The 11589-nt window shown below is 45.0% G+C and overlaps 1 protein-coding gene across 1 annotated transcript in view; it reads left to right on the forward strand.

The window, feature by feature from the left end:
- The window catches only part of gramd1bb (GRAM domain containing 1Bb), a 58371-nt gene extending 50960 nt beyond the window's left edge, over positions 1-7411 (forward strand). The window contains exons 11-21 of the mRNA XM_084674338.1: positions 35-150; positions 295-457; positions 1054-1231; positions 4211-4354; positions 4510-4628; positions 4813-4955; positions 5039-5142; positions 5235-5517; positions 6103-6210; positions 6544-6664; positions 6849-7411. Coding sequence (XP_084530464.1) covers positions 35-150; positions 295-457; positions 1054-1231; positions 4211-4354; positions 4510-4628; positions 4813-4955; positions 5039-5142; positions 5235-5517; positions 6103-6210; positions 6544-6664; positions 6849-6938 — 1569 coding nt within the window. The 3' untranslated portion in view covers positions 6939-7411. The remainder of the gene's footprint in view (positions 1-34; positions 151-294; positions 458-1053; positions 1232-4210; positions 4355-4509; positions 4629-4812; positions 4956-5038; positions 5143-5234; positions 5518-6102; positions 6211-6543; positions 6665-6848) is intronic.
- Positions 7412-11589: the final 4178 nt, after the last annotated feature.

An 11589-nucleotide genomic window follows, 5' to 3' on the forward strand; every position in this document is an offset into this window, starting at 1 on the left:
AGCCAGAGTTGGGTCTTTTTGGCCTCTTCTCCAGCCCCTGTGCCCCAAAGAGCTGTGGCACTTTGTGCACCAGTGCTACGGCAACGAGCTGGGCCTGACGAGTGACGACGAGGATTACGTTCCCCCGGACGACGACTTCAACACCATGGGGTAGGCTCCCCGTCAGTGTGCCCCCCCCACCACCAGACACACCACCAAGACGCACACACAGAAACACACCTAGAATCTACACCGTCTGCACCGACTTATCAACACACAAGACCAACTCGAGCCCCTCCCCCCCCCCTCCGGCAGGTTCTGCGAGGAGATCCCCAATGAGGAGAACGAGGTCGTCAACGACAACTCGTCCAAGAGCAGCGCCGAGGCCAGGCACGAGGGCAGCCCGCTGCCCGCTCACAACAAGTCCCTTTCCACCAGCGCCCTGGCCACGCCCCCCGGCGGAGACACGCCCCTCTCAGTGAGTCCCGCTGACGCGCAAGAGGTCAGAGAGCCTGCGGACGGGGGAGGGGGGGGGGGAGCATGTCGACGTCATCCTCATCCTTACAGCCTTATCCGCAGCCTCATCCTTACAGCCTTATCCTCAGCCTCAGCCTTACAGCCTCATTCTTATAGACAAATTCTTATATCATCATCCTCATATCCTCATCTTTATGGCCTCATCTTTATAGCCTCTTCGGCATGACGACAAAAAAGGGAACAAAATACTTCCATGTTATGTCCAGCCACTGACTATGAGTGACTGAGAACTTGTCTAATTTGGGTCTGCTTTACTACGAGGGGTTCAATCACAGAGACGGGTTCAAAACCTGCTTCCTGTTATTCAGGGTTGCAGTAAGGGTTAGAGTAAGGGATAGGGTTAGGGTAAGGGTTAGATTGACCCTATCTTTGGAGGGCCTTTCATGAAGAATTCATGTTGACATCCTTTGTTTTGGACGAGGCGGTCCGTGTCTGCCGAAACCTACCCGACATATCACCCAAGCGTTTCTGTGAACCGTGGTTCATTTGTGTACCTGGTGACTGACCCCAGTCTCCTCCTCCTCTCGTCACCCCCAGTTCGACCTGACAACGGAGGAGTACACCGACTGCCTCGCCGGCGGCGAGCTGCTGGCCATCCCCCTCGTGGACGAGAGTGCAGAGCCCAGGGGCCTGGTGCCCTCGCCCTCGCTCGACTTCAACGACAACGAGGACCTCCCCACTGAGCTGAGCGACTCCTCGGAGACCCACGATGAAGGTGAGGCCTTTAGGACCTGGCAGACCTTCGGCAAGCAGTCCTACTCGAGAGCCCCTCTCGTGGCTCTGGCCTGAGATGTAGAAATGTAGTGTCCTCATTGGCCGCTGCGGCTGTGTTGCGGCTGTGGGTCTGCGTGCCCGCCATATTGGAGCGTTCAAGAGCCGCTTGATAACAAGCACAATGTGAATTGAGAAATGCAGACTTCTCTACAAAATGTGCCATAACTCGCTTAATTAGAAATTGATTTTCATTCAGTTTGGTTTGTTATGAACGTGAGCAATTCAAGATGATGCCGGTTACTTATTGGAATTTAATGTAGTTTGATGGCAGAGGATTGAATTAATTCTGCAATAACGTTAACCTTCAGAGTAGCCACAACTTTCAAACACAGCTGGGACATTCAGGGTACAATCTATGAGTAGGCAATGTCAGGTGTAAATGTATTTACATTTAAACTTTTGTGAGTTTCTTCAAAAATTCAATATGGTATTGGTATAACGCTTGCTATCATATTTATAATGAAATAAGGTCATTGGTAAAATAACCCCCAGTCAGTTCCTCCTTACACCAGTGACAGGAGAATACCACTTCTGCAGGCTGGACAGTTGCCATTACGCACCCCAAGTCACAAATATTGTTAATCTGCAATATTTTATTTTCATCTCCATTCATTCACTTTAGACACTACGCAAACAATACTATTATATATTATTTTTATAATAATAATACAATACTAAAATAAAATTCAATACCAGAGATCTATACTATACTAAAAGAAACAAAGCTATAATGTAATACAATACTACATATAGTGTAGTGTGTCCAGTGTTTGAGGCCAATGTGTTGTCATATGTAAACATACAGTAATTGGGTTTTGGAGCCAATAGGTAGGAGTAGTTCACTGTCTTAGAACAACTTCTCTACAACAGTGGGTGAAAGTCTTGGGTGCAGTTCCAAGCAGCATAGCAGTGTATCAGTTGCCCTAAATTCTGATTAACACAATCTGTTACACAACACAATGTACAACATAAACATTACAATACATACACAGGGAGACTGTACACAGTATAATACACTATATCGCCCCCCCCTCCTGTAAACTGTTGTGGTGACATTCAGCTGTCTGTTCTAAAGGGTTATTATTCTTGAAACGGTATAGTTTTGGGTTTGACAGTAGGTTTCTGTCTTCTGTCACGATCCTGGGCATTGCACCGCTGTCTCTGGTCTTCCTCCACTCGTGCTTGAGCCTCAGACATCTTCTATTTGACTTGATCGGGGTCTAGGTGATGATGATGCTAGGAAACCGGGTTAGTATGTTGCAGAAGGGCTGTGGGCAAAAACTGCTTCGTTACAATTACCAAGGTTGATGAGGTCATTCCGACACAGCTACAGGAACGTCATTTGCCTCACTAGCTTTCGTTGATGTCTTAGTTGACCTAGCTTTATTGGGCACATTGGGAAAAATGGACTCTTCACTTTCAACAAGTTTATTCGTTATGTCAGTTATGTTAGCAGGAGATCATTTGAATTCTCTTTTCAGTCAGTTCCCACAAAAAAATGACACTGTTTACTCTACAATCGTATGGCTTGAAAACTAACCATCCTTTGCTCAAAATCCTTCTGTCTGACAGTGGCGATAAAAAGATGAACAAAATGTTCACTTACATAATGGTAAAATACCGAAGAAATTGCCATTTGGGACAAGTCCTCACACAATGCCTGTTTTAAATGTTTGGTCTGTCCAGCCAAATGCCACACATGCCTGCAGCGATTTTCAAAGCCTCCTCCTGCTTCACTCTACTCGGTTGGCATCCAGCTTAATGGTGCATTACCGCCACCTTCTGCACAGGAGTGGGAATCAGACAATAGGCTTTCAATCTATATCAGTGGTTCTTAACCCTGTCCTCAGTGAACCCCTGTCCTGCATGTTTTAGATGTTTCCCTGCTCCAACACACCTGATTCAAATGCATGTTCGTTACCAGGCTTCTACAGAGCTAGATAACGACCCTTTAATTTGAATCAGGTGTGTTGGAGCAGGGAAACATCTAAAACATGCAGGACAGGGGTTCACTGAGGACAGGGTTAAGAACCACTGATCTAAATCCCTTAAAAATGAAATAAACACACATAACCTACACACACACACACGATAATCTACATGTTTCCTCCATGCTTTACAGCCTACTATAAAATCCCTGTCCTGGTCAGCCACCCTAGAACCCTATCCCTGCTTATCCATCATATCCATCATATCCTTCAAAAAACATGCATCTCTTAAGAAGTCTAACAGTATCCTGGCCTGGACTCGCTCACCCATCCTCAGGAATCCTCTCCTGAATTCCTGTCCCGCTAATTCCCTTAGATTATTCCTCAACACGTCTGTGTCCCATAGCCCTACAACTCAGAACTACAATATCCACAGACTGTTCTTCCTGACATCCATCACACAACCCTGTCCGGTGTTTCCCTACAATATCATATTACTATATATATATATATATATATATATATATATTATAATATCATGTAACAGAATTTATGAATTACTATGTTCAGTTTCCTGTTTGGTGTTCAGTGCCCCAACTATAACCTTGTCAACACAGATCTGCTTTACTGATACTAATTTGTATTTCTATATTCCTTCCAAGTGGTCTGTTCTCAAGTATGACTCTTCACTGTTGACAGCTCCAATATGGCAACCACGCAGATGCATGTCAAACCGCAAGCGTTTCTACATTACAATATCTACCGTTCAGATAGTTGAAAAACTCCATGGGCTTAACAGAGGTTGGCTATTATCGGTTCGAATTGAGTCAAACTGACACTAGTATTTATCTCAAGTTTAGTGTTGAATTATTGAGCACCCTGTCACCGAAATGGAGAAGGCACAAAAGTAAATGTGGTTTCTAGGTCCGGTCCTGAGTGTCCACTAGGGGGAGCCAGCTGAAAGGCTGATGTGTACCATATGTCTCCAGCAGGGGAGGTGCAGGCCTTCCACGAAGACCTGAACGGGCGGCAATACATCAACGAAGTGTACAAGTTCAGCGTGGACAAGATGTACGACATCCTCTTCGCAGAGTCCCAGTTCATGAGCCACTTCATGGAGCAGCGCAGGTTCTCAGGTCAGTTCGCGTCGGCAGGCTCGTCTGGAGGTCGCGACGACAGCTGATTTTGTACAGTCGACGTCTGTAAAGCGCCGTGTGATCCGCGGCGTCTTCCCTGGAGGACACGCAACAGACCGGATGTGTAAACCTGACCTGCTCTCCCTCCCACGCAGATGTGGTCTATCATCCGTGGAAGAAGGTGGATGCCGGGAACCAGACCAGAGAGATACTGTACACTATCTCACTGTCAAACCCTCTGGCGCCCAAGACCGCTACGGTCACAGAAACACAGGTAACATCACTCAACACAACCTTCCGACCGTAGTCGAAGGACTTTCCCTTAGCAGGAAGTGACGTAGCGCCTCCAGCTGCCGGGTTCTTCCTCACTTTTCGTAAAAGTATAACCAAAGTGCACTGAAAAATGTTTTCCCCGACCAGCTTAGCAAATTCCTCTCGTTGTTTCCTCTCGGCCCCAGACATTATACAAGGCCAGCCAGGAGAGTGAATGCTACATCATCGACGCTGAAGTCATAACCCACGACGTCCCCTACCACGATTACTTCTACACACTCAACCGCTACATGCTCACCAGGGTGGCCAAGAACAAGTGTCGTTTAAGGTAAGGAGCACACAGGAACCCGCTCATCTTCAAACTTTTGCTGGGACGTTGTCCGAACGTTTGAGTCGACTCCGTTCTTCCAGGGTGTCCACCGAGCTACGCTACAGGAAGCAGCCATGGGGACTGGTCAAGGGCTTCATCGAGAAGAACTTCTGGAGCGGGTTGGACGAGAACTTCCGCCATCTTGGTAAGGTCTATTCCCTATGCAAGCGGCCCCAACTCCCGGCACGACATCATTGAAATGACCTCAGCTGATATCTTTCTCGTCCCCGTGTCCAGAGTTGGAGCTGGCTAAGTTGGAGGACATGCTAACGGAGGCTCACCTGCCGTCGCCGAAGGCCAAGGTGGCCGCGGTGAGGCGGCGGAAGCGGCCGCTCGTGCACCTCCGGGGCCCGCACATGGACGAGGCCCTGAGCCCCGTCACCACGCCCACCGACGAGGAGGTGATCCAGCGCATCAAGCACGTGGCGGGCTCCACCCAGACCAGGCACACGCCCGAGCATCTGCCGGGGGGGCTGGGCCTCTACAGCGTCTCCAAGCTGCTGCTCATCATCAGCTTTGTGTGAGTGGGCCGCGCGCACATGCACAGTCACGCGCCGCGCTGAGTTTCACGCGCCGCGCTGAGTTTCACGCGCCGCGCTGAGTTTCACGCGCCGCGCTTAGTGTCACGGGCGTACGATACACGTTCGCACGTAAGCGCACACACACACACACGCACACACACTCACTCAAGCTCAACACCTCCGCATCCATTCCCATTCTGTTTGTTTGACTTTCCGACGTGTGCACATTTGTCTGTGTCCTCTGAATGCTCTCTGAACTCTCGTCTCTCCTTTCATTGCCTGCCGTAGGATCTGTCTAAGGTACATTGCACATCTTCACTGATGAACCAGTTTGTCCCCAACTAAAAGAAAGCTCCTTACTTTATGTTCTGCAGCCCAAGAAATGACAATCCTCCCTCCCTCCGTCTATCTATTTATTTATTTATTTCTCTCTCTCTCTCTCTCTCTCTCTCTCTCTCTCTCTCTCTCTCTCTCTCTCTCTCTCTCTCTCTCTCTCTCTCTCTCTCTCTCTCTCTCTCTCTCTCTCTCTCTCTCTCTCTCTCTCTCTCTCTCTCTCTCTCTCTCTCTCTCTCTCTCTCCTCCAGCTTGGTTCTCCTGGTGTTCCTCAACATGATGCTGTTCTACAAGCTGTGGATGCTGGAGTATTCTGCACAGTCTCTCACTACTTGGCAGGGCCTGCGGCTTCATGAAAGGTGCATTCACACACGCGCACACACACACACTCACAGTAAAGCAGGTTCTCTGGGGTGCTGTCCCACTACAGAGCTTCCACTATGTCATTTTAAAAGAAGCCAAAACCAAGAAGCTCCGACATTTTGCCCACATTCTATTGCATTATCCCCAACCATATGGCTATAATCAACTTTGAACCACGAAATACTTTTGATTTCAAATGACCGCTGGATAATGGTGGGCTGACTGGAACATTTCCATGTCATATGTGTTGCCGTTGATTTGAGATGCTATTCATGCTTGTTGAAATGGGCTAAAAAAATGTGCCTGTCTTTGTGTGTGTTACCTTCCAGCAAACTGCCTCAGACGCAGATGGAGTGGGCCCAGCTCTTAGAGTCCCAACAACGTTACCATGACGCTGAGCTGCACAAATGGAGAGAGATCATAAAGTCGTCGGTGCTGCTGCTAGACCAGGTAACGAGAGACAGCCCACTTCGTGGAGGGCTCAGCAAAGACTGAAAGAGTTTGTGCGTTCCATTTGTGTCTTCCAAACCGCTCAGTGTGGTTATCCTACCAAACCCGGCAGTGGTTGGGCCGAAGTCAGGTTGAACGTTGAGTGCTGAAGTCTATCACTCCATGACGTCCTCTTTCTCCACAGATGAAGGATTCTTTGTTGAACCTTCAACGAGGCATCGGCTTGAGGGAGCACAGCTCAGAAGCTGAAGAGAAAAGAAGTCGCTACCACTGACATACGACCCCTCCCAGGCCTTGAGGGGATGGTGTGCAATATAGGAACTGTTTGTGCGTGAACATACAAACGTAAACAAACAGAGAGAGGGGGAGAGGAGAGAGACAAACTGTCTGCTGCTGTTTCCAACTGCGGGGGGGGGAGGCAGAGGGACAGAGTGAACCCCCCCCCCCTCTCGTCCCCCTGCCCTAGTTTAGAGGTCGACCATGGACAGGAGAGACGCCAAACCTCACGACAGACTGGAAGTGAGGTGTCGTCGTCCGTCCCCCCCTTCCACTCCACATACACACACACACACACAGCACCGAGGCATCAAAGTGAGCAGGGACCCTTACAGGCCTGTCTCGGGTTGGGGGGGTTGGGAGGGGAAGAATGTGCAGCATGCGATTTGCCCTCTTCACCGCGACTCCTCTCTGCAAACGTCCACGGCTCTCTTCCCGCTCTGCGAGAGCTCAAGGAAGAACAAACGTTGGGGAGAGGGGAGGAGGGCGGGAGGGCGGGCGGGGGGGGGGGTCCTCACAGTCCTATAGGCTTTCTACACTTCCTCGACTGTTCCGAACCTGATCATCCCCTAGGGGTCCTTGCTGCAGTGTCCCTTTTGTTAACCCCTTCAGATCCTGGGCCCAGATCGATGGCGTTCTCAGAGTAGCAGGATCACCAGCACAGGGATGGAGGAGAGCACGTTCCGCATGTGGAAACTGACTTCCACCCAAATGTCTACTGCCTTGTTTTCAACCTGGTCGTATCCAGGTGGGTCTGGGGGCTGGTTCCCTTGACTCCCTGGTCCCAGGTGTGTTGTGTTGGTATATTTATTATGTCCTACTGGAAGATTCCATTTCTGATCAAGGATAATCCTCATGCACACCCAGTGTTTATGGGCGATATCTAGATTGCTGTGCGTTACTGAAAGGTAAATGAAGTGTCCCCATAACTTGGTCAAACTTTAGCGGTAAAGTGTGAGGTCAAATGTGAACCTGAGAGTTCTTCCCACAGTTTACAATGTTCAGTGCTGTATTATATTGTATCTATACTGTCGCTGTCCTACATTGTGTGACTTGGCCCAAACAATCTAATGGCCGTCATATACATCACCTTACCAGTTGTGAAACCGTATTTAGAATCTTGAGTTCCGAATCGAATTATGTGTCGCCAGTGATCTTCCTTTCACGAGACATCACAGCTCCACGATTGGTGACTCTTTATGCACAGTACAGATTTCCTTTTCTGTCCAAATGAGTTCCTTGAAGTCCCTGTGAACAGAGAATGTAACGGAATCTTCCCGAATGGTTTGTTTTGGTTTTGTTGTCGAAGGAACATTGGAAAACCATGATGATGCTTAGATGATGTCATTTGAAAAAGGGACACTGCAGCTCGGCAATTGGGAGGACGTGTGTTCTTAAGTGTTTTATTACTAAACTGTGATTATATCTCTTTGAAATGTTTCAAGATGGAATTATATGAATATATTTGAAATATATATGTATATTTCACTATTTAATATATATTTCAAAATATATACACATTGCATATATTTATTGTTAATTTATGTAAATAGGAAAGTTATCAGAGTTCTAGACAGGTTTAAAGAATTTATAAGGAAAAGTGTTTTCTTGAGATAAGCATCCCAGGTATGTCTGTGACATATCTCGTGTGCACGTGTGCTTGAGTGTGTATACTGTATGTGTGATTGAGTGTGTATACTGTATGTGTGATTGAGTGTGTGCGTGTGCACGTCGTGTGTGTTTATGCGTAGACAGGGACGTTTCTACCATTCCACACTCATGTGTCTCAACATTTCATTTCCGGCACATGTAGCCAAACTGCCTTTTTGATGCCCATGCGTTTGAATGCAGCCTTGCATTGGCCTAACAGGCTACAGTTTACAATCTGCCCCACGCGGGCAACCCAGTGTCAATGCCACGACCTGCAAGTGGCTTGACTCGACTACATACACACACACACACACAAACTTTGCTTATCGCCATCATTCACATTTTATATTCCTGTCTGACCCTAATACTACATCCCAAAAATCCCCACACATGTTACAGTAAGTGTTTATATGGAAGGTATTGCCCTCACCAATTTATATTAAACCAAAATTGAAAATATATTAAACCCCTCTAATATGTTAGTTATTCTCAGTATAATCAGAATTGAAAAGACAAATGACAAAATACTATATGGGTCCATAGCAACCGTGAATTACTGAGGGAGGGATGAAAACACTTCCAAAAACACTTCCTCTATGAATGAGAGAGAAAAGCAATGCACTTTATAGACCTTCCAAATAATGAAGGAGAGAGAGAAGCACTTTGGTCTGTGGAGGCAGGGTGATCTTAAGCAGCTTCCCTCATTGAGATGGGATTCAAGCACCATAACGTAGCCCATTTTCAAATTCTGTTGAACTCCATTCAAAAACATATTTTTTTCACCCAAAGATTTGTGCTGACTCTATCCCTTGATATTTCAATGATGCATGTGTTCCTTTCTTACATCATAAAAGGCAGCATGACTCTGGTGTGCAGGTGCACGGGCAAGCTGTTTTCCAGTAGCATCTTCAAATAGCGATTACAGAGAGGTTTGAGTGACTGTTGCTCTCAAGTATTTCAGGGGTTTGTGGGAGGGGGAAGTGTGTGGAGGTGAAATATCTCAAATGTGTGATTGTGCAAAGCAGTTGCTATCCTGAAACGATGCTGTTGGCTCAGACCCCCTGCAGAGTATGGCGAGGGTGTACTGCTAATTTAAGAAAATCTCCAAAACCTGTATCCCCAAGTGGATGGAAATGTTTCAAAAAAAGATCACTTTACCACACAAGATATATTTACACACAAAAATATGATGTCCTGCTGTGGTTGTTTCATATATATGTTATACTACTTCCTATATATGAGGTGACTCTGAACGTTTGTTTTAAAGTGTATGGTCTAATTTCTTGGATTTTCATAGATTTCTGGAAATTTGCTTGGATTTCTGTATTCATGTAGGACTAATATTTCCATTCTCAACGTATTAGAAAACAAAGTGTGCAAAAGCACGGTGAGCGAGTTTATGTAAGCAAATCATGTTTGCTTTAACTAATATGAAATCATTCCAGAATAGGGTTACTCTTCAATTTATCTCTGACATTTATATTCAAACTACTTTATAAACGTATGACGATTAGCTGTTAGTATGTTATAGCCTGTTACAGCTGTCCTCATTTTCACAAGAAAACAACAAAAAAAATAGTCATGGCCCATACACATCTCCCATAATGTTTAGAATGTTTAGAATGGTTTTATGGACATTATCTCAAAATGACCTGAGGTGAACAGTTTCCTTGTTCTTGTCTTGATTTTTTCATTTCCAGTTACAATGATTGTTGGATGAGTGTGAGATTTTCCATTGCATTCAACATTCCCATGAAACATCTTGGTTACCCATCTAAAGACGTATGTAGACTGACAACAACTGCGCAATATCATAAATAGAACCAATCATTTCTTGTAGATGTGGTCTTATTTGTAGCTTGTTTTTTGTTCTATTTGTTTCCTTTTCTCTAATCTGTATTTTCTGCTGTGCACTCACCCCGATATTGGCATTACCATTTGACGATTGTATGATTTTAATTATTTCTAGACAGCTATGTAACCAAGGCAACTTGGAGGGTGTCTTAATGTCACCGATTTGTTGGCATAGACAGCTAATTAATTGTCATTTCACTGACTTCATTAATTGCTGTTTGCCTCATTGTTGTGAATACAACAGAAGTGAGGCCCAATCCCAATCACACTCTGGTTAATGCACAACAGGGAATCCCACTCCCCTCTCCATAAAAATGACTACTGAACACATTCATAGCAAGATTCCATTACTGGTGTGGCTTTGTTTAAAAAAGAAACCTGATGTATGTTTTTTTTAGACCTGTTTTGATCTCTAGAGACGATATTACTTAGATTTATACCTGATATACTGTAAGTATATGTTGTGTATATCTGCAGTGTACACACACACTGAAAAAAGAATCCAATCTACGCTGTGCGTGGGTTTGGACTTGACGACTTTGCCTAATAGAGACTAAGATGCAGTGGCTTTCTGGTTCATGTGGAGTAGAGATGGGAGGGATGAATAAAAAATATATTGAACAAATGTGAAGATGTTTTGATCATTTATTACTTTTGGCACTAATACTAAGTTAAGGTTGTTTGGTAGCATACTTATTGTAGAGCAATGTCAAACATTAAAGTCACCTAGTAGTCCTACAAAATAAATAGGCCTACTAAAATATTGTAAACACAAAGGCTTATTCCTCTTATGGATCTTTGTGGTTTGCTGTATAACATTTTTGTCTAGCATTTTTATTATGTTTTTTGCTTAACCGATAGTCTACTAAAAAGGTAAGCTTAGCATAAGACTTTTTTTTTTAAGAAGAAGTAATATATCTTTAAAATATAAATGTTATATATATATATATATATATATATATATATATATATATATATATATATATATATAAAAGGACAAGGTAAAAAGATTTATAAATGTTGGTTGTTAAATATTTTACTAAAAATAATAATTCTTAGGCGAAGTAGCCTAGGCTACATTTGGGATATATCCGTTCAAACCTATTCAACCACATCACTTGATTATTCATGTAGTTATCTTTAGG

This window comes from Hypomesus nipponensis, chromosome 15 (assembly GCF_054491055.1).
Source record: "Hypomesus nipponensis isolate SF chromosome 15, ASM5449105v1, whole genome shotgun sequence".
Lineage (NCBI taxonomy): Eukaryota > Metazoa > Chordata > Actinopteri > Osmeriformes > Osmeridae > Hypomesus > Hypomesus nipponensis.